Raw genomic sequence first — 23,687 nt, forward strand, 5'->3', positions numbered from 1 at the left:
TGTAATTTTCAGATGGACGTACTTTTATTGTAAAACACAACCTAAAAATGAGCATCTTCACCGTGTTCCGACGTGTCCTGTCTGGGGCAGTAAGGGTATTCACAATGTTGTGCGACCATTGCCAGCATCCGTCTCCTGAGGGATCTGTCTCCTATTACCATTGCCCTTTTCCTCCACTGTGTGGGTGATCTTTCCCATCAGTTAGGATGGGAAAGATCTTTGCCTGGCTGTTTCTGCTCAGAGATGGGTGAAGCAGTGATTTCTGTCCTCTGTTCTCTCTGTCCTCCCCCCCCGCCCCCCAACTGCCAGCAAGGGACATTTGGCAGTGTCTGGATACGTTTGGGGTTGTCCTGACTAAGGAGGGTGGTCAGCTACTTGCGTCTGGCAGGTTGGAGGGCAGGAGTGCTGCTAAGCACCCAAAATGCCCAGGGCAGCAGCCCCTCCCCACCCTCCATCCTAAATGAAAACCATGTGGTGATTGAGTAAACCCTGGATTAAGCCCATAGGGGAAATGTCTGGATTGTTCACTGCTGAGATCCACCAAGCTGGGACCCGACGATTCTAACAGAATGCCTAAGCTGTGTTTCCTGCTGATTTGGAATCAAAAGATTACCTTGGACTCCGTGTTCTTATGCTGCTGTCATTTTGTTTAAAATTCAAACTTCTTTTATGTTTTCCTTTATGGCCATTTTCTTCCCTTAATTGTATCACCATTTATTCATGATGCGTTAAGAGCAGTTGAGCCATGATATGCCAGGGTCTGGTTATACAGCAGTGAAAACAGCCCATCTATAATGAATGTAATACATTTGTAAGCATAGGGTTTAGAAAATGAAAAGGTCAAAGCCAGAAATCTTTAGAAATCTTTTAGAAACTTGGTGAGATACTTGAGTACCTCCACTGTACCTTTTACACTCCCCCTATGCACGCTCTTTTGGAAACCCCCTTGGGCAGCTACTTCTGAGTTTCTTGCTGACTTCTCAAAGCAGGAACACGTACCACGGTAGAGACCATACCTAAATGCTCCACCATGGTTCGGAGCCCATTTTGACTTCTCTAGCTGGGTGCCAGAGTTCGCTGTGTGTAGCCCTTCAGGGTCAACACCAACCCCTTGCCAGCTGGTAACCATATTACTGTTAGCTTACTTTCTCTGGACCTCTAAGTTCTATGGGCAGAGTAGGAGAGAGAAGTTGGCTTTATCTGCCATATATGCTGCTTCTTAGCCCCAAATCTTTGTGTTGGGAGTTGTCATTCAAAGGTGTTTCTAGGATTATGTTCTCTTGGTGTAGTTCTGTGTAACATGGATATGAGTTGATACGAGAGAGGTCATGAAAAAAAAAACCAACATTCCATTCAGCTAATATTTTTTAGCGCCTGCTAAGTATTCTAAAACCACAGACCCACGGAGTATAGGGCAATCTAGACCAGTGTTCTCCAGAAGAACACTGTGGTGCAGTGGAATGTGGTCTGTCTGCAGTGGCCAGTATGGTAGTCTGGCCACATGGATCTGTTGGGCCCTTGAAATGGGACTAGTGTGGCTGAGAAACTGAAGTTTTGAATGTATTTAATTTCAGTGAATTTAATTTCAATAGCCATACATACTGCCCTATTGGAAAGTGCAAGTATGGACCCATCCCCTAACCTCTTCCTCTGTATTCTCAAGTTTTGGCTAGTCCCAGTATGCTAGGTGAGGACCAATTGGAGATGGCCATCTGTTCGTTGGGGGCGGGGTGGGGGGGTGCGGTCAATGCTCATTACGGGTGGGTGACTGAGAATTAAATCTTGTCAGGAGTGTCGACATTTATTCACCTCTTCACCTCCAATGGCCCAGTTACTACATTGTGAAGTCCTTTGTGCTGGGAAGTTTTCATGGTCCCTGATCACATCCTAAATGCTTAGATTTCAAATAAAACCATGTTGGCTGTGAACGTTCAATAGTAACAGCAGTGTTGGAATCAAAATCCTATTTTAAAAAAAAAACAAAACCCTTAAGTCTCTCATTCCCTGCTTCCCTCTGGATGTATACACACCACAGAATCTGTTCCGTCTAATGCTGAGCTTGCACCTCCTCCGTCCTTGCTACAGCTCTGGGCATGTTTACTTATCTATTCTACTGTAACCAGTACCACTGGCTTATTTGTGGACCTTATTTTCACAAAATCGCATATGCGTTTCCCTCTGTGCGCTTGAGGGAGAGTTTTTGAGGGAGTGTTTCATCTGAGGAAAGATGGAATGCCAGCGTTTCTGTCTCAGGGTTTGAAGACTTGGAGCCCAGGTTCCCGCTTCCTAATCTGAAAAACGAGGGGTTGAGCTAGGTGAGCCCTGCGGTTCTGCCCTTGGCTGAGTTCTGTGCTGTGTACCCGGGGTGGGAGGGGGGTGCAGAGCCACACGGGACATGCAGAGCGAACGTACTGCTCCAGGGGCGAGGGCATCTCCATGGGGAGGTCTGCAGAAAGAGGGAGAGGGAGGGTCGTGTTAGAGTCCCAGTGACGACAGGGACTCAGCTAAAGGTGAAAGGTGGCAGGGGGAGCCATCCCCTCTAGAACTTAAATCTCCACATACTCCATTTCCCCTTGTTGCCTACCTTCTGGAAATTTTGTATCCTGCCCCATCTCTGTATGGAGTAAATTTGATAAAAGACCTTTACACAAAAAGAAGAGTGCCCCCATAACCCCCACAGGAACCTGTATAAAGAAAACCTCACTAACATGGCTAACTGTTGATAATTTGTGGGATGTCGTTCCACAGAGACTTCCTACATTTCATTCTGTCACCTGCCTCTTCGTAAATTCAGCAGGATGCTGTGGGTAGCTGCTGGCCTATAAATACAGGTGTATGTCAGGTGTAACTTTCATGATGGATAGATTATTGAGATCTTTACCCATATTTGTGAGATCGTCTCCTGAGGCCAAGAAAGAGTCTTCATGAAAGGGTCTGGCGAGGTGTTACCAGTTGCCTTCTGAAAAGGTCAATCCATCTGAACCTGGGCGTGGTACACCTGTTTGGCTGCATCCTTCGTACTGAAGGTCTTACCAGTTTCTACACCTTTGCTTATGTGGTGGATAACGGTGCTGCTAATCTATTACTTGTATCTCTTTGGTTAATGGCAATTGAATAGTTTTTCGTGTTGTCTGTAGTTCTTTTTGTGGCTTGTATCCCTTACATTATTTTCTGTTGGGGTATTGGTTTTCTTTTTGGCTTCTTAAACCTTTGGTTACTAGGATTAATTCTGTTACGTAATGCAAAATCCTCGTCCCCTTCTCTCATTTTACTTCTGGTGTGTTTTATGATGGCTTAAAAATTCTACTGATAGTCAAAATACAAAAATTTTGTAACATGCTTCTGACTCTTCATCATTCTTTAAAAGTACTTCCTTCCGAAGCTTTTAAAACTACCTACGTTTTCTTTATTTTGGTTTTATTTTTTGTTTTATCTAAAACTTACTTTGTATGAGGGAATGAGAATAGAACACTGGCTCAATTCTTTTTCTCTAAATAGCTTCAAATTTACCTACTGCTGTTATAGTGGAAATTCCTTTTATTTATTTTTTTTTTAAAGATTTTATTTATTTGACAGAGAAAGACACAGCGAGAGAGGGAACACAAACGGGGAGTGGGAGAGGGAGAAGCAGACTCCCCGCCGAGCAGGGAGCCCGATGCGGGACTCGATCCTGGGACTCCAGGATCATGACCTGAGCCGAAGGCAGTCGGTTAACCAACTGAGCCACCCAGGCGCCCTGGAAATTCCTTTTAATGACTTCAGTGTCATGAACAAATTTTCCTTCTGTGCCTTCATTTATTTCTGGATCTGCTATTAGGTTTCCTCTATCTGCCGATTTTAGCACCATTACTGTACTTGCTGGCTATAATATACCTTAAGATCTGGTTGTGCAAGACCATCTAAAAGTGGGACAGGAGAGAACATTGATATTTATGTTCTTAAACTTATTAAAGTAAATTGGGGCTATACCCATAGAATTTCCTGAAAGGCTTATATAGAAGAGTTGTTCTTAAAATATCTATAGACCACCTGTTGCAGAACTACTTGAGGGTTTTTTTTTTAATTTCAGATTTCTGGGTCCCACCCCAGACTCTGCCTACACATTAAGTAGTGTTTGAGAAACTGTTTTTTACAAGCTCTCAGATTTTAAAGAACACCATAAAAAACTTAGATAAAACATTGTAAGCCATAGCCAAGATTCTCCTATCTACACACTAAAGAACATCCTCTTTTTATTACGTAAATATGTATATCCACGGGCCAGTTATATCCTGACAGTAAACATCTTTGGAGTACTCACGTCCAAGTGTTATGCTAAGGATACAAGGATAGCACTTTGCCTTTGAGACTCCCTGATGACAGGCATGTGTGTGTATCAAGCTTCTATCCTGTGTTATGTCAAAGTAAAATGACTTCCCTGGAGTAGCTTGTAGTCAGCTTGTCGAAGAATATATGTACAACTTGAGGGCATTTATGCAGAGCACTTAGTTGCAAGGCAATCCCAATAAAAAGTGAATGGGTCGGTTGATGGCGGAGAGGAAAGCAGCAGCCTTCAATGGGGCCAAAGAGGGTTTGCTGCGTGGGAGAAGGAACAGTACTCCTATTGCAACCAGGATTAAAGACCCGCTAAGGATCAGTTCAAGCCAGTAGAATATGTCATTAAATCTCGCTGTGCTTCCAAATGTCTCATGTCATTCGTTCATTTTTACCTTGATACACTGGGGTTATGTCACCAGCAAACTTTCCACCTGGGCTGGTCTCTTACGGCAAGACCAGCATTTTGTTCCGTTGGCCCTTGTCTAAAATGGGTTATTGGTCTTCATCACTTACTATCACGTTAGGGCAGTGATCCTAGAGGACACGAGAGGACTTTGAATGCAGGCTACATGGTTCCTAACCCTGCCTTTTTGTGTCTATTACTTGCATTTCTTTAGATTCGGGAATACCCCATTGATGTCCAAAGCAACCAGCTGCCTTTTCTGCGGAATCCAGATATCCTGGTGGGAGAAAATGACCTAACTGCCCTTAGCTACCTACACGAGCCTGCAGTTTTGCATAATTTAAAGGTCCGTTTCCTGGAGTCGAACCATATCTACACTTACTGTGGTAAGTGATGTGCATCTGTTGGCTGCGTGGGTTTGAGAGTACTTGCAATCTTCAGACTTTACGTGTTCAACTCTCTAATAGTTAGGAATCCTACTAGCATTCTCTTAAGTACCTCTCATCTGTGACCCTTGAAAGGTTTGCAATCAGAGAATGTGGCTTAATGAGGCTGCCCTACATCTCTGGGATGATTGGTGTTAATCACAGCCCAACCAGGGAAGAAATGGGCCACACCATGTGGCTTGACCGACTTCGGCGTGGTCCTAGAGTCTGTAGGAGAGGAGTAAAGGCATCCCAGGGTCCTAGCTCAGGTGTCTGCTGTCCTCACTGAGCACACTCCTGGAAATAGATGCCTGGCTGGCTTCTGTTCTCAGTCTAGAAAAGTGCTGTCTTTGACCCTCTCCCTTGCCATGTACAAACATGATGCATGATGAATATGTGTCGAACTCATGAGCAGAGAACATGACAAATGCTTTAAAAGTCCTAAAATTCTCATTTTTGTTTTTCTTGAAACTTCTCAATTTCCCACATTTTTTTTTTTTTTATGTGTGTGAGTATGAAGTGGTGTGGTGAAAACCAGAGCCCTGTAAATCCTTGTCTGAGAAGCAAACCATTTCAGGGTGTGGCTGAGCAGTCAGGCTGCGGACTGTTTTGCGGCGGGGGGGTCATCCCTGCTGTACTTCAGAGCCCTGGTCTTCCCTCTTGATCACAAGGGGGGCCCAGGACCAGAGTTCTTCTCACTGTGCTGTTCCACTTCGGTTTGGAATCAGTTGGTTGGCTACTGAATTCCGGTGAGCTTTTCTGCTAGCTTTTCAGTGCTTGAGAAGTAGTTTCCCCAAAACTCCTTTAGCCCAATTGCTAGTGGAATTTTATTTGAAAAAGACCATCAGTTATCAGAGGCTTCAATAAGTTGGGCTTTTTCCAAAGAATAAAAAAATAAAATCTCCCTTTTTGGGAGAAAGGAATAAATCACCATCAGCTTCATTTTTTAAAGTCCTTCCTTCTAAAAGAGGTCCTGGTGTCTGTACGTAATTCTCCAAATGCCCCTTGGCTCCTCCAGCTTCAGCTGTTCAGAGTAACCAACATGGCACAGAATACAGAGTCCTCAGGAAGCACTCCTTTCTGCTCTGAAAGTGGCTTTCAGACATTTTAGGAAATGTCTGATTTCACACATTTTAGGAAAATTTCACACATTTTAGGAAAATGTGTGACCTTAGAGTGTAATACCAAAATTTGAATGCTACATGAATTAGGCTTTTATACAATCCTCTAACAACCAGTACAACATGTTAAGGCTGTTTTTAAGAGACTTCTCCAAGTCATTAGCTTTAGATGGAATATATCAGTGCTGGGCCTTATTTTTTGGTCCGGGTTGTCTTCTCAGGCAAACTTCCATTTGAAAAGTTGGTGGGTGTTCTTTCTCTCCCTTAGCCTGAAATGTAGTACACCAGATGATTCCAAGTATTCTCTGGTATTTTTTCTCTTTTAAACAGACTTTTTAAAGCAACTGTATTTAGGTTCACAGCAAAATTGAGTAGAGAGATTTCCCATATAACACCTCCTTGCCCCCAACACATGCTCAGCCTCCCCTCCTATTAACATTCTGTTCAAGGGTGGTACGTTTGTTACAACTGATGAACCCACAGTGACACATCATTATTACCCGAAGTCTGTAGTTTCCATTAGGGCTCACTCTTGGTGGTGGACATTCTGTGGGTTTGGACAAATGTATAATGACGTGTGTCCACCATTATGGTATCCTAACAGTAGTTTCACTGCCCTCAAATCCCCTGTGCTCTGCCTCTGCATTCCTCCCTCCCCCCAGTCCCTGGCAACCACTGATCTATCCTACTGCCACCGTTTTGCCTTTTATGGAACATCATAGGGTTGGAATCACGCAGCCTTGCCTCATTGGCTTCTTCCACTAAGTCTTTCCTCCATGTCTTTTCACACCTTGATAAACCACTTTTTATAACACTAACATTCCATTATCTGCATGTATCACATTTGAGTCACTTACGGAAGGCCCTCTTAGTTGCTTCTACGTTTTGACAGTTGTCAAAGTGCTGTGAACATCCACGCGCAGGTGTTAGCGTCGATGTAAGTTTTCAACCCCTTTGGATAAATACCAAGGAGTGTGAAAGCTGAATCATACAGTGAGAGTATGTTTTGTAAGAAACAGCCAAAGTGGCTATACCATTTTGCCTTCCACCAGCAACGAAGGAGAATTTCCATTGCTCCACATCCTCACCAGCATTTGGTGTTGTCCCTGTTCTGGGTTTTGGCCATTCGAATATGTGTATGGTGGTATCTCCTTAGAGTTGTAATTTGTACTTCCCTAATGATGTATCATGTGCTTATTTGCCATCTCTAAATCTTTATTTTTTTTTTTTAAAGATTTTATTTATTTGAGACAGAATGAGAGAGAGAGAGAGAGCACATGAGAGGGGGGAGGGTCAGAGGGAGAAGCAGGCTCCCTGCCGAGCAGGGAGCCTGATGCGGGACTCGATCCAGGGACTCCAGGATCATGACCTGAGCCGAAGGCAGTCGCTTAACCAACTGAGCCACCCAGGCGCCCCTAAATCTTTATTTTTTAAGATTTTATTTATTTATTTGAAAGAGAGCACAAGCAGGGGGAGTGGGAGAGGGAGAAGCAGGCTTCCCACTGAGCGGGGAGCCTGATGCGGGGCTCGATCCCAGGACCCTGAGATCATGACCTGAGCTGAAGGCAGACGCTTAACCGACTGAGCCACCCAGGCGCCCCGCCATCTCTAAATCTTAAGTGAGATCTCTTTAGATCTTTTGCCCATTTTTCAATCAGGTAGATCATTTTCTGATGAGTTTTAAGAGTTCTTTTTATTTGTTTTGGATATCACTCCTTTATCAGATACATTTTTTGGGGGGGAAATATTTTCCCCATTCTCTTATTTTCTCGTGTACCTTTCCAAACACCAGAGCGGGACACAATGTAGGCAATCCCCATCTTGGCAGTGATCTTTGCATTCTTATTTCTGCTTCCCCACAGGACTGGAAAAGTTCACATTTTTTTTTTGTACCCCTGTCAGTGGTTTTCTTGAGATTCAGATTATGCTCTTATGGGAAAGAAAAAGGCATGAATTTCTTAAAGATTGGAGTTCATTTTTCTTCTTACATTCTCAAATATTACCTTGCCCTTCCGTAAAAGATCTAGGATGTTAGACGGTTTGCTGACTCTTCATGCAACATGTATTCATTGAGGCCATCATTGTGACATACTTTCGGGGGCTACAAAACTTAAAAAAAAAAAAAAAAAAAAAACATAATACAAAGTGATGTGAGCTAATAACAATCTAACACTCTGTTCTTACTATGCAAGATGCTGGTCCAAGAGTTCTTTATTAATCATCCTCAGGACCAGCAGGTAAAGGTAATTACTATTCCCAATTTTATAGTCCAGGAGACTGAGGCATTTAGAGAATAAGTAATTTGCCAGAGTCCCACAGTTGTTAACCAGCTGAGACAAGATCTGATTGTGCAACATTTCACATGTATTTTAGGAGTGTCATTCATTGAGCATTTGTATACATGCGTGTACGTACATGTGCTTATTCCATGCTCTAGGGTATTTGGAGACCCAGCTTTCTTTGCTCCACCAGGGCCTAGCACAGTGCCTGGTGAAGACTCAGATACGTCTTGATTTAGTTGAGTGATTGGTTGTGATTCATTCTCTTACTCCTTGTTTAGTTTTGATGTATATAAACAAGGGCCTTTAAAAGGCCGATGCCAAGTGGCCGTCTTGCTCTCAGAATCTGACTGCATTCTCTGTTTGCAGGTATTGTGCTTGTTGCCATTAATCCTTACGAACAGTTGCCAATCTATGGTCAAGATGTCATCTATGCCTACAGCGGCCAAAACATGGGGGACATGGACCCCCACATCTTTGCTGTGGCGGAAGAAGCCTACAAGCAGATGGCCAGGTAAGAAGAACCTCAGTCCAGCAGTCCTTTTGGGTCATCAGAGGGCAGAAAGGGAAGTTTCTACCTTCCTTGGCTGCTTTTGCCCAGTGGTTGAGTGGTGATTCCAGATTGAGTAAAAGTAATGGGAACAGAACCAGCCCAGGTTCTAGTTCTCGCTGCATTTCCTCTCGCGTTGTCTTCATCCTGTGAACCTGAATCTATGCTTGAAGAACAGTTTCTCCTAAGACTTAGTTCATTTTCTGAGCAATGAAATAAATGCCGTGGGATTTCATCTCTCCTTGACTGCCTTTTGGACTTCTTTCCTCCCCTCCTGGTGTAACAAATTCATTTTCTAGCATCACCATTTGTTTCACAGATCCAGCTGAAGGCTCGCTGCCTTTGAAGGAACCAGGACTCTAATAAATTCCTGAGATACCAAATACTTGAAAAAGGAGTTTCAAAATAGGAGTTATGCGTAGTGGTTTGAGGTTTTTTGTTTGGCTTTAGAGTTCACTTTAGGGACTAAAGTAAGTCTCCTCAGTTTTGCTCTGTGAGTTCAGGTCTGTTTCATTGGAAAATGGGCTAGGTGATTCTTTTAGGGTTCTGTAGGGAAACAGAACCAGTAGCAGGGAAAGAAAGAGTGGGTGTGTGTGTGGGTGTGTGTGTGTGCAGGGGGTTGTGGGGTTATTTTAAGGAATGGTCTCCTATAGTTGGGCAGGCTTGGACAAGTTCAAAATCTGCAGGGTAGGCTGGCAAGCTGGAGACCCAGAGGAGCTGATGTTGTATTTCAAGTCTGAAGCCAGTCTGCTACCATAATTCTCTCTTCGGGGAAGGTAAAAAAAATTTTTTTTTTTTTTCTCCCTCTTAGGGCCTTCATCTGATTGGTTGAGGCCCACCCACATTATGAAGGGTAATGGGTTAAAAAAAAAAAAGTCTACTGATTGAAATGCTAATCTCCTCTTAAAAAATATCTTCACCAGCATTATCTTGCAAGTGTTTGATCAAGTGTCTGGGTACTATGGCCTAGCTAAGTTGACACATAAAACTAATCACCACACCAATGGTCTCGAACTATTCAGGCTTAAGGTGGGGAAAGCTAGTTTCACTGAAGTTTTGGTAGAAGTGCATATTCCTATTAACACTAACATGCTGGATCTTTTCAACCAAATCTTTCTTGCTATCTCTAGAGAACTCCTTATGGAGCTAGCAAACTTAGGAAAGTCCTTTGTGGGCAGGAGGGCTGCTTTGGCTAATTTAGTGAGAGGAGAATCCCAGTTAAGATGGTCTGTTTTTCAGTGGATTTCAGAGTATAATTTTCAGCCCAGTGACAGTTTTCACAAAGGAAGGCTGTGCTCGTAGGCTTGTTTACTGATTGAGTGTTTTATTGCTGGTTGTGGAACTCAGTATATAAAAAGTTCTGCTTCCTTATGGATCTATACTGACCATGTTCAACATGAGCAGTGATGGGAGAACTGAGCAATTCAACAAATAGAATGATCCATAACCATTTTATTTCTCTGAAGTGTGGTAGGAGACTGGGGGGCTAAAGTGGTCTCCACCTTTGACATCTCTAATGCCATAAGAAAGACCACATACTGTATCAATCTACTTCAGGGCTTGACCAGAAATCACTTAGCTTGATAACTTATTGATGCAAACCTCCTGACTGAAAGCATGGTTCAAGGTCAGGGTCATGTGGAGAGAAGAATGGATTAATGTGCTTCAGTGTGTTAGTACACAGCCCTACTCGGGTATTACTGTGGGAGGTCAAGTGTATGGCACAGTGGAGAGAGACCTGGGGTCGGCATGGGCTCCCATGCCTTGGGAGAATCACTTAAGCTGAGGCTTCAACGATCTTCTTTCCTTTTTGGAGGATGATTTCTTTGTGGGTATAAAACCGAAGGTGAGGGGTGCCTGGGTGGCTCAGTCATTTGAATGTTCGGCTCTTGGTTTGGGCTCAGGTCATGATGTCATGGGTTGTCAGATTGAGCCCATATCGGGCTCTGCGCTCAGTGAGGAGTCTGCTGGAGGCTCTCTCCCTCTGCCCCTCTCCTCAAGTGCATATGTGCTCTTTCTCTTTCTAAAATCTTAAAAACAAAACCGGAGGTGAGTGTGGGTTGGTTCTGATGACTTCCTACCATGGTAAAGGTTGTAGTAGCTCTTTGACTTGTCTTTTGATGGAGGTCATTGATCATTGTTTTTGTCCCATTCTTTTACCCAGTTGAACTTAGATGTAGCAGAAGTTGCTGGTTTGCGGTTTTTGTTTTTGTTTTTGTTTTTTTACTAAAGACGTCTTGGGGTGCCCCCGATAGCTTTGAGACTCTCCTAGGCTCCAGTGCTATCCATACCATAGGTCCTCTGCCTAAATGCCTCCCTTCTTCCCTTCCATGCCTAAAGCTGGGCTCATGGTTATTCTACACTTGGGTTATTTCACTTGTTTAGGTCCATGTTCACGCCCAGTAGAGGAAAGGGGATGTGGTTGTACAGGGTGGTGGTGATACGGTCTTGGCCTAGGGTTATGAATTTGACGGTTAAGAGGCTTGGATGTTAAAGTTGGACCAGGAATTGCTTCCTTTAGGGTTTTAAGGTTTATATTCATTTTATTCACTGAGTCCTAGCTTGTAGCCAAGTAATTTTGCTGAAATTCTTATGCAATTTTTGCTCATGAACGTGCATTAGAAGTGTAAGATCAGCGCATGTGGCCGTAGGAGAGAGCTATTTTTGAATGTTCTGGTGTCAGCAGCTCAGGGTTTCTGTTACTGATCTGAGACAGGCATTGGAAGCCCCAGCAGAATCTTTGTTGTGCAGGAAAGTTTTTGCTGTATTTCCAGTATGAACCTTCTCTGTCAATTCCAGATGCTAGAACACATTCATTTAACAATACTTGCTGTGTTGTGCCCTTCCTCGATTCATCAGTAGTTGTTGAAATAATTATGCGATTCAAGTAGCCACGGCCTAGCACAGTGTGCTTTGCATTCTGAGCCTCTAACAGCTGGGTGAAATAAAGGGTGTAAGAAACCAAAGATAATGACTTCCAGTCTTGGGAGACTGACTTAGTTGGCCTTGAATTCAGTTCTTTCTCTTGATTCACCAGGGATTTGATTTGATTTTTTTTTTCAAGTTTTTACTTAAATCCTAGTTAGTTACCATAGAGTGTAATATTGGTTTCAGGAGTAGAATTTAGTGATTCATCAGTTATGTATAACACTCAGTGCTTGTCATAACAAGTACCCTCCTTAATACCCATCACCCGTTTAGCTCATCCCCCACCCACCTCCCTCCATCAACCCGCAGTCCTCTATTGTTAAGAGTCTCTTACGGTTTATTTCCCTCTTTTTTCCCCCTTCCCATGTGTTCATCTGTTTTGTTAAATTCCACATGAGTTAGATCACATGGCATTTGTCTTTGACTCATTTCACTTAGCATAATATACTCTAGCTCCATCCATGTCATTGCAAATAGCAAGATTTCATTCTTTTTGATGGCCGAGTAATATTCCTGTGTGTGTGTGTGTATTTATACCACATCTTTATCTGTTCGTCAGTTGGTGGACACGTGGGCCCTTTCCATAGTTTGGCTATTGTTGATAATGCTGCTATAAACATCAGGGTGCATGTACCTCTTCGGATCACTGTGTTTGTATCCTTTGGGTAAATAGTAGTGCAATTGCTAGATTGTAGGGTAGTTCTATTTTTAGCTTTCTGAGGAACCTCCATACTGTTTTCCAGAGTGGCTACACCAGTTTGCATTCCCACCGACAGTGTAAGGGGGTTCCCCTTTCTCCACATCCTTGCCAACATCTGTTGCTTCCTGTGTTGTTGATTGTAGCCATTCTGACAGGTGTGAGGTGGTATCTCATCATGGTTTTGATTTGTATTTCCCTGATGAGTGATGTTGAGCATCTTTTCATATGTCTGTTAACCATCTGGATGTCTTTGGAAAAGTGTCTATTCGTGTCTTCTGCCCATTTCTTAACTGGATTATTTGTTTTGGGGGTATCGAGTTTGATAAGCTCTTTATAGATTTTAGATACTAACCCTTTATCAGCTATGTCCTTTGCAAATGTCTTCTCCCATTCTGTAGGCTGCCTTTCAGTTTTGTTGACTGTTTCCTTCACTGTGCAGAAGCTTTTTATCTCGATGAGGTCCCAATAGCTCATGTTTGCTTTTGTTTCCCTTGCCTCTGGTGACCTATCTAGCAAGAAGTTACTGTGGCCGAGGTCAAAGAGGTTGCTGCCAGTGTCCTCCTCTAGGATTTGGATGGTTTCCTGTGTCACATTTAGGTCTTTCCTCCATTTTGAGTTTTTGTGTGTGGTGTAAGTGGTCCAGTTTCATTCTTCATGGTGCTGTCCAGTTTTCCTAACACCGTTTGTTGAACAGACTTTTTTCCATTGGATATTCTTTCCTGCTTTGTCAACAATTAGTTGACCATATAGATTTTCTTTCTTGATGTGGCTCACATCAGGGATTCTCCAACCCTTGTAGCTCTGAGTGGGTGTGGGGGGGATCCTGTCAAAGCTCAAAGGGATAGATACAGACCATCATCCCCATCCTGAGAGCTGCAGAGTCCGGCCATGCTGGAGGAAAGGAGGAAACACAAGGACACCCAACGATTGGTCACTGTCCCTACCCCTGTTGACTTCAGCAAAACTAGACTTGAGAGCAAATGGAGATCCACAATAAAGAAAAAGGTTAGGGGCACCTGGGTGGCTCAGTTGGTTGAGTGTCCGACTCCTGGTTTTGGCTCAGGTCATGATCTCAGGGTTGTGAGATCGAGCCCTCCATCGGGCTCCACTCTCAGCATGGGAGCCTGCTTGGGATTCCCTCTGTCCCTCTGCCTCTGCCCCTTGCCCACCCCCCACCCCCACCTCATGCATGCAGTCTCTCAAAGAAATAAAATCTTTCTTTAAAAAAAAAAAAAAGTTAAAATCGTATGAAACCTCACATTCATGAGTTCCAGCCTTTGCATGAGAACCTATATTCCCTCTAAGAGAGGGGACTCACCTCCACTGCTTGCTACTTTACTTCTCCTTCCTCCCAGGCCAAGATCCAGAATGCCCACCCTTCCAGTTTTACCTACCTCAGCTCCTGAACTAAACTGTATCCGCAGGCATTTGTGTGGTTCCGTTATTTGATAGGTTCCTTACTGAACACTGAAAACTGTAAGAACATTCCTGGACTCTGAAGGAGCACACAGTCTGATTGGGGAGAGAAGCCCTAGTCGGCCAAAACACCTGTAACTGCAGGAAGTGTAAACAAAAGCCATGCATGGGGTTGTCGGAATTGGGCTTGGAGTCTTGACGGTCACAGATGGTCCAAGAAAACGGTAGGGTTTGAGGTGGATCTTGATGAATTCATAGGATACATAGTGAGAAGGTGGCTTCTGCATGATTGCAATAGAGCTCACCACCTCAGGAGTGGGGCATCAAAGGCTCACAAAACCACGATGACCTACTGCTTCACACCCCTTGGGATGTCAAATCCAAAAGATAAAATGACAAGTGTTGGTGAGGATGTGGAGAAATGAGAATCTTCCTATGCTGCCAGTGGGAGCGTAAAAATACTTTGGCATTTTCTCAATAGGTTAAGCACGATTACCACATGACTCAGCAATTCCACTCTTAGATATATACCCGAGAGAAATGAAAAGGGGTTCCTGTAAAAGCTTATATACAAATGTTCATAATAGCCTTACTCATAATAGCCAAAAGGTGAAAACAACCTAAATAACCATCAGCTGATGGATAAACGAAATGTTCATCCATATAGTGGAATATTTGGCCATAAAAAGGGACAAAGTCCTGATATATGCTACCACATGGATGAACCTGAGCAAAAGAAGCCAGACACACAAGACCACATATTGTATGATTCCACTTCTATGAGTGTCCAGAACAAACAAATCTAGAGAGAGAGCACATTATTATTTGTCTAGGGCTTGAGGTTAGAGATGAAATGGGTAGTGATTGCTTACAGGTATTTTTTTTTTGGGGGGGGGGATGGAAAGGTTCTAAAATTGTGGTGATGGATGTACAATTAAATTTACTTAAAACCCTTTGAATTGTATACTTCAAAATAGTGAATTGTGTGTTCTGGGGATTTTTATCTCAAGCTATTAAAAACAGAAGGTATGATCAGGGGCCAGTACCCCAGTAAGTGTAACCTACACGGTGAGAGGGTCTGTAGCGGGCTGTGGACTGCTGTACAGTGGGGGACCAGACTGGAGACCCGTGAAGGCTGGGGTTGACTTCAGGAGAACAGGGTGCATGCTATTAACAGGGATGTTAACAGATGGCCAAACAAGTTTGGGAACAGCTGGATTAATCCAGTGTGAAGCAACTTTAACATGGAGCTGCTCAGAGCAGTGATGTTGACATGCATTCTGAGTCTCCAAGGTGGGGATGTGTTAGGCTGGGTTTGCAAATCATACTTGGAACAACAAGGTTTTCAGGAATTCTCAAGGGACTGCCATCACTCTTTGGGAAACGCTGACCCAGAGCATGGAGACATCTTAGAGCTTATTAGATAAAGAAGTAGTAGGATGCTAAGAATGTTCAAAGAACATTTTTCGTCCAGTGGGTCCTATTTCATAATCTTTCTGCACATTCCTATATTTCTGAGGATGGGGGACATCTTGTGAGCAGCTTAGGTTGTTATGAATATAACTTGTCTGTGGTAAATAACTTCTATGTCATGAAAGGGAGTTCCCGTGCGAGACACTGGCTCAGTGTGTGATGTTCTCCTCTCGTATCACTAGCACTTGCCTTCGGGCATATAATTGGTGGTCAAGGGAGAATAGAAAGAATCAATATATTAATGAATTTCTCCAAGTGAGGTTATCCCCATCATGCGGACAAGGATAGAGACTTGAGGTTGTTGAATAATCCTCCAAGGTCATGAAGAGAGTAAATGGGTGATGCTGGAAGCCAGGCCTGGTCAGTTTGCCCTGAAACCCCGTGAAGTAGCCGAGAAGCCTTACTGTCTCCCTCGGTGGTGCTTACTGACCGGTCCAGATGGTCTTCCAGAACAGAGCAGACTCGGGTCCTCAGGACACCACGAAAGCCAAAGTGTAGACCTTCCCCCTTCCTAGTTCAAAAGCATCTAAGTTTCTGCAGTGAGACTGGGGTTTCAGTGTGCTTTCTAGCTTTGGCGGTGGAAGTGGGACCTCTTATTTGGCCAGGTCTGATCCCTTTTTTGAGTTGTGTTATTTTTCTGAAAGAGTGGAGTGCAGAGCAAATTTCTTTACTCAGGTAGCCAGGGTAATTGAGCGCACATATTTCCATCTGGCCCTGCTGTGTTGCCAAGCTGTGACTAATAGTGAAAGATGGGGCAGCTATTGTCTGGGATCAGGGACAGGGGAGTACAGGCAGGCCCGCCTGTGGCAGGGGGCCAGTGGGTGAGTGAAACAGACTCTTGTTGGGCAGGGGTGGGGAGACCTTCCCCGACATGGGGAGGAGCTCCTTGAGAGCAGAAAGCCTGTGCTCAAGGAGGAGAAGGAATCCAATTTATAAAACCTGCTTGGGTCCCTAGAGAAGGTATCTTGGTGGATTTGTGTACCTAGAAGTATGAAGAGTTTGTAGAGAATAGAAAATTTGAAGGCCTTTTAGGGAAGCAGTATGGAAAAGAGTATAGTGAAAAAGCACCCCCCCACCCCTGAAACCTAGAAACCTTTCAGGTAAGGAGGAGGAAGAGTTAAAGGGATAATGGTAGGAGTAGAAGCGAGAGGCTGGAAGTGTGCATTGCGCCAGAGAGAGAGAAGCTCTGCGTCTTCCATCTTTGGAGGTCCAAACAACAGATTTGACAACTTTATTTTCTTGGTCGTTAGGGTGGAATGCTCTGGATTCTGTGAGAAGGGGACTCAAGACTTGGCAGGATCTCTTTAGCCACAGACTCAGGAACTGGGATCATTGGGAAAATTAAAAAAAAAGAATTATACATGAGTAATCTAAATCCACATTTTGCTTTGAGATCAAGTTTTAACTAGAATGATGTCTGTTTCTTCCATACTTTATGACGTAAGGTGGTTTGTTCAGGGGTTTTTGCGCTGTTTGGGGGAAATTGGGGGTGTGAAGTACTTGGTGATTGGGCTCATGTATTCAGAGAACATCATACTGAGGAGAGCAGAGCCAGGTTTGGTCTCACTGTAAGTTGTTGGCTGTACGGGGGCACCCAGGGGTTGGTCTCAGGTAATGTCTCCCCACCTACTGTGTGTGGACACTTTGGTCTCTGTAGTTCCCGGTATACTCTCCCCTCTAAGAGAACACTGGGCCCGGTGAGAAATGATGAGCAGGCTTGGAAAGCTGTTGAGCTCTGTAAACACTGGGGTGTGGCTGTGGAAGTTCATTGGTGGCTTTTGAATACAAGGAATGACCGAATCACCAGCAAGGCCAGTAACTCAGGAGCACTGACTTGTTGAATTTTTACGATAAATTTTGAAATTAGGACTTCGGTGAACCCTGATGTATGGGTGAAGTTTTGTATTCCTTCCCATTCATTATGGCTTCAAGTTGGGACTGGTCAGGACTAGGTGGCTCTAGGACAAGCTCTAGGAGATGCTCAGGATGTCTGGATGCAGAAAACAGCCTTTAATTTCTCCTCTGGCATTCTCTCTTATTTCTATAACATACCCTGAGTAGTTCCCCTTTGTTTAGACCCTTCCTGGGATGCTCTCCTCCGTGTGCTGTTCACCTGCACCCCTCTTCCCTCGCTCGCCGACTCCGTTCCCTCCTGCCCCGCCTTGCCCGTCAGCACATGCCCGTCCCCTCCCCCAACTCCCGCCCCTGCCAAGGGCCATTTTCGTTCTTTGTATTTCTACCTATCATGTTTAAAATTCTAGTTCGACTGTTTAAATTTCCAAGTGTACGGAAAGTTAAGTGTGCAGTGAATGTGGCTAATAACATCCCTGTGTTAAAAGAAATTGATAGTGTACATTGTCCTCTGCTTTTAAAATGATGCACTTAGAAAAGAATAGGACTGGACTCTGTCTAGCTCATGACACTTACAGGGGTGATGAATGTTACCAGTTGTCCATCTGCAGTGTCCCCAGCATGCTTTGTGAAGTTAAGGCCCATATCAAAAATCATAGAGCTAAAGGATTTTTTTAGTTTAGTAATACTTTATTTTATCTGGAGACGTCCTAGCATGTTAGGAGAAAGCCTGTAGTCGGGGTAGAAATTGGTTGTGCTGTAAGAACGCTAGAGACCATGTCCCAGCAGCAGGTCCTCTGGGTGCTGCTTGCACATGCCCAGTGCAGGTAAGTGTCTCTGGAATGTGTTCCTTATTTAACTGTTTTCATTGTCAGGAATCAGTGCTCTGCTTGGTCTCCGTTTGCTTTCCCCCATGGATCTGAGCTCTGGGAAGCCGTACTGGGGGCAGGCATTTTCTTACACATGGCAGCCCCTGCCATCATGGGTCCTTCTCTCCCCAGAGTGGGGCCAGATCGTGGCTCCCACAGCCATTCCTTGCAGGCGTGGTTTTCAGACCCTGTCCCGGGGCAGTCACCCTTAGATCCCATCTGGTCTTTCTGATATTGGTGCTCATTGCATGTGGTCTGCTAGATGAGATGAAGAGTTAATTTTCATACAGAGTTTCGGTTGGAGGAGCCTAGAGTTGCATTGGCTTTTGGCAGCCATTTAATATTGTTGAATTTTAATAAGTTTGCCTCATCCCCCTCACCTGCCCACATAGGCAGAAGAACTATTTTATTACAACTTTTATTGGATTTAATTGACTGGCACTAAAGTAGATGCATTTAAAACACAGTTACAGATTAAACTGCACGAACAAGTTGACACACTTTGACATATGTATATACCTACGGAGTCACCACAATTCAGATAACGAACAGTTCCTTAACTCCCACAGGTTTCCTACTGTTCCTTTGAACTCCACCCCTCACCCCCGGATAACTGATCTGCTTTCTGTCACTATAAATTCAAGCTTATTTTAAGATACGTTGTCCTCCTCCTGCATTTGCACAATTGATTTTTTTTAGGTCCTGAGCAGGATTCCAGTTACCTATGTTAAATTTCATCTTTGTACCTACATTCCAGTCTAGCAAGTGGATCCTTTTGAGTCCTGATTTTCTCATCTGATATGGTAGTTCTCCCTAGCTCGATACATGCGCAAATTTAACGAATCAATTACCTCTCTTTGTATCCATTGATTAAGAAATGTTAATTTGGGTGGATTCCTGTAACATTCTGGGAGTTCTTTGTCTAGAAACTAACAGTTTAAGAGAACTGAAGATGTACTCAGGTACTTACCTGTATTTTTAAATCTTAAAACCTGCGATTCATTAGTCTTACACAATTCACAGTGCTCACCATAGCACATACCCTCCCCAATGTACATCACCCACCCATCCCATCCCTCCCACCCCCCACCACTCCAGCAACCCTGTTTGAGATTAAGAATTCCTCATATCAGTGAGGTCATATGATACATGTCTTTCTCTGATTGACTTATTTCGCTTAGCATAATACCCTCTAGTTCCATCTACAAATGGCAAGATGTTTTCTTTAATGGCTGCATAATACTCCATTGCATATATATACCACATCTTCTTTATCCATTCATCTGTCAATGGACATCTTGGCTCTTTCCAGTTTGGCTATTGTGGACATTGCTGCTATAAACGCTGGGGTGCATGTACCCCTTCGGATCCCTACATTAGTATCTTTGGGGTAAATACCCAGTAGTGCAATTGCTGAGTCATAGGGTAGCTCTATTTTCAACTTTTTGAGGAACCTCCATATGGTTTTCCAGAGTGGCTGCACCAGCTTGCATTCCCACCAACAGTGTAGGAGGGTTCCCTTTTCTCTGCATCCTCACCAATATCTGTGAACCATGAGAGACGATGGACTCCGAGAAACAAACTGAGGGTTCTAGAGGGGAGGGGGGTGGGGGGATGGGTTAGCTTGGTGATGGGTATTAAAGAGGGCACGTATTAAATGGAGCACTGGGTGTTAAACGCAAACAATCATGGAACCCTACATCAAAAACTGATGAAGTAATGTATGGTGATTAACATAACATAAAATTAAATAAAAAACCACGCACTGGTTTGGCCAGATGGGGTTTTTGGAGTGCTCCCATGTGAGGAGGTGGGCTAGCACAGACCCTGCTTAGCATCCCAGCTTCCCTGCTGCTTTCCTGTGCTTCTCCCTGGGCAAGGTCACCCCTCAGCAGGGATGAGAGGATGCATGTGTGCACTCCCCTTCTTAGGTCACGTAGGGAACACACAGGTCCAGGCGTGCGGTGCGCCATGCTCAAACTCTGCACCGGGCAGCACCCAGTGGCTGCAAGCTCCTGCTGTTCACTACACACACCATTCTTGTTACATAGTTTTGTTTTTTTTTTAATTTGGGTGTGGTTTTTTTTTTTTTTTCCCCTGATCTCCATGTCAAGCTTAGCACCCTGCATGGGTTTCTTTCCGAATTGGTGGTGGTGGTGGTGACATGTGAATAAGATTTCGTTTTTCAGGGTGTCTGAAATAATTTTCAGTAAAAAAAGCTAATAAAACGTGAAGCCTAGCATGATGAAGTGGCATTTCTATTTACGTTGTAGTAATGCCTTTCGTGGTGTGTTAACCACTCTTTTTCACTTTTAATTGTGTATTTTTACATTTATATCCCAGCGTGCAGAACCGCTGCACCATCTGCCGACATGCCAGTGCTGAGTAGGAAAGGAATATGCCATGAAGCAAGGTTGCTTGCGGCTGGGGATGGGGCTGCCTGGCTTCACAAAACTTGGCCACGTGACTTTGGGCGAATTCCTTAAGTTGAGCTAACTTTGCAGCAGTGCCTGCATCTCTAAAATGGGGATGAGTGTAGCGTCTAACTCACAGGCGTGTGGGAAGTCAGTGAGTTGATCAATGGAAAGTGCTTAGAATGGCTTCTGGCACAAAGGAGTTCGATAAGCATCTGACATCGTGACGGTGATGGCGGTCATGCTGGGATGAATAGGTGTATCCTAGCGTCTAAGGAGAATTTGGAGCTGAGTGGGAGTCCCTTCGTAGGTCACTCTCAGAACACGCAGTACCTCCCGGGCCGAGTGAATGATGGCAATTCCATGTGATCACTAAAGTCCTTTTGGGCTTTTTCTTAAAGGGTTGAGTTTGAAGATTGTAGAAGTTTATAGGTGGTCGCCAGTCTGTCTAGAGGAAATACAGCGTTTCAATTGCGTTGTTTCAACTTCTTGATTCTCTTACACAGATAACCAACAACTTTGTTTTGCCTTGACAGTGAAATTGCACTCTTGTTGCTTTAGCAGCCCTAGGGTAGTGTTAGAAGATGGACACCGGTGCCCTTTGGCAATGCCATCTGTAAGCTGAAGCGACAGGAAATACACGGCACTGCAGGAACCAGTTACCCAGTTGTTTTAGAGGCAGTTGAGAGCCAGCCTGCCAGGTACCACTGACTAAGCGTGTGGTGCAGGCCAGGAACAGAAAGCAAGTTAAAATGCCTATGTTCACGGTTTTCCATGTTGATAGGGGTGCGTGTTCAGAAGGCAGGACGATTCTAGCATCCGAGCCTGCGTCTAAAGTCAGTACTCAGACTAGTTCCTGATCCAGAGGAAACGTGGTCCCCCCTGCCCCTGGCTGTGGGGCTCCTTGCAGCGTGTTGCTGAAGGAAGGAAGGAAGGAAGGTGAGAGAAGGTGGCTGGCGAAGTGCCGCTCATCCTTGTTACGGAGATGTAGTTGAGAGTGCGTGATTGTTGTCCCCTCCCATCAGTGTTCTCTTTCTGGACTCCGTTAAAGAGCACTGCTTTTTTAAAGTAGCTTCTTGATTACATTAGCACGTAAGTATACAGCAGCGGACAGTGTTTTGGCTTGAAGAGCAAGAAGAGAGCCTTGGGGAGGCCCTTTATTATGGGGATAGTTAGAATTGAATCCTGGTATCTGACTGGGTCTGGTCTTGCCCCATGGGTGGAGTAAGCAGAGGTTCCCCTGAATAGCTCTGTATCAGAATCCCTGAGGGACTCACTGTCCTCCCCACCTCCTCTACCCCCCCAACCCGAATCAGAATCTCACAGGTGGAACCAAATCATTTTTTCTAAAGATCTACGAGAGATTCAGAAAGGAGCAAAGTCTTTGGACCAGTGTTTAGGAAACTTGTGGAATAGGAATATCACTCCGCTTCTTAATCCCTGCTAGGTTACCTTTGACATCTCAGCATGAATTAAGGATCTGAGGTGGGTTTCGATCAAGGAAAGAAGTTACAGAATGTGAAAGTCTGTTCGAAGGTAGAGGACCCTCCAGCTGCAGTGCATGCCTAGCCGCCTCTGCTGTAGTGGTCAACCCTGCCTGCTTGTGAGAATCCTTGGGAGGTTTCAGATGGCCCAGGTCTCACCTGCAGAGCTCGAGTTAATCCATCGATGCTCAGGTGTTGATATTTATTACACTGCCCGGGGCTCATCAGTGTGAGCCAGGGTTGAGAACTTCACGGAAACCACCTGTGTGACCAGGTACTTGACCCTCGACTGTGTCAACAGTTTTCTACTCTTCTCTGCGTGATGGGTATGGCAGAAAGCCTGCAGGCAGTGAGGCATGACCAGGAGGAAGCTGTGTACGTAGGTCCTTTAGAACCACGGTGGACGGACTTAAAAGCAAATGGTTTCTGAGCCTGCCCCCAGTGATATTGGAAGCCAGAGGAAGGGCACCTATAGCCAAAAATGACAGAGATTATTTAGGTCCTCTGTATTCCCAGAATTAGAGAATAAAATGCCTCATGATTGATGACCTCTTGAGAAGAGCAAGTACTCAGAGTACTTAGAATTATGGGATGTCTTTTAGGAAATGCCTTGTACCTAGTAGCAGAGGGAGCCTGGGGGTGGGATCCCAGTGACTTCTCTGATTAGAGGAATAGCTATTCTTAGCTGGTAGGGTGGCTAACCTTGTGTTTGCTGACAGATGATGGAGGATGTGTTAGTAGAGATGTGTGAACTATTTAGAGTCTAGCTGCATTAGTTTGAATGTGTAGTACCAGTCTTCTGTTAGGATGTTAGGGATCAATATCTGCTCACTCCAGTTCTGCTTCCCCACTGGGTCACGGGGCTCCTAGAGTTTTATTCCATTTGTCATTGCACATATCGATCTGTCGTGATTACCTGATGTGTATGAACTCTAACTCAGCAATCCAAAGCAGAGATTTTTCTTCCTGTTTCTGTGAGGTTGTCATTGCTAGACCTCTGTTCATTTTATTTCCTTATTTGTAGAGCCCCTTGTGTCTTATTTTGCAGAGTAGGTGTTTATGAAATGCATAGGATGATGACTTCCCCTCTTTGAAGTTGGAGGTCAAATCTTCTATCACAGGGACTCTTTTTCAGCATCTTTAGTATTAGGACCCCCAGCCTGGGCTAGAAACTTCTTGTCTCCTCAGAAGGCAGCCATTCCACTGTTTGAAACTCTTAGATTTGGGTGGACAGCTGTCTCCCCTTAATCCCACCCTAGGGCTTATCTCCTGGAGCAGCCACCAGAACAGACTGCTCTGGGAACGCCCACTTAGTCCTGTCTTCTCCAGCTAAACCCTTCTGGTCTGGCTAGCATTCCCCGTGCAGCAGCTCCTCATTCCGATTGACGGCTGACTATATTCTAGACTTAGAATATAGCCCCAGGAACTGTGGCCTCTGTGATTTAGCCAGGAGTACA

At 44.4% G+C, this 23,687-nt stretch overlaps 1 protein-coding gene across 1 annotated transcript in view; it reads left to right on the top strand.

The window, feature by feature from the left end:
- MYO5B (myosin VB) overlaps positions 1 to 23,687 on the top strand; it is a 334,133-nt gene that overhangs the window by 144,898 nt on the left and 165,548 nt on the right. The window contains exons 3-4 of the mRNA XM_034995772.1: positions 4,935 to 5,106; positions 8,915 to 9,059. Coding sequence (XP_034851663.1) covers positions 4,935 to 5,106; positions 8,915 to 9,059 — 317 coding nt within the window. The remainder of the gene's footprint in view (positions 1 to 4,934; positions 5,107 to 8,914; positions 9,060 to 23,687) is intronic.

Source organism: Mirounga leonina, unplaced genomic scaffold (assembly GCF_011800145.1).
Source record: "Mirounga leonina isolate KUSES-001 unplaced genomic scaffold, KU_Mleo_1.0 Mir_93, whole genome shotgun sequence".
NCBI classification, from domain to species: domain Eukaryota; kingdom Metazoa; phylum Chordata; class Mammalia; order Carnivora; family Phocidae; genus Mirounga; species Mirounga leonina.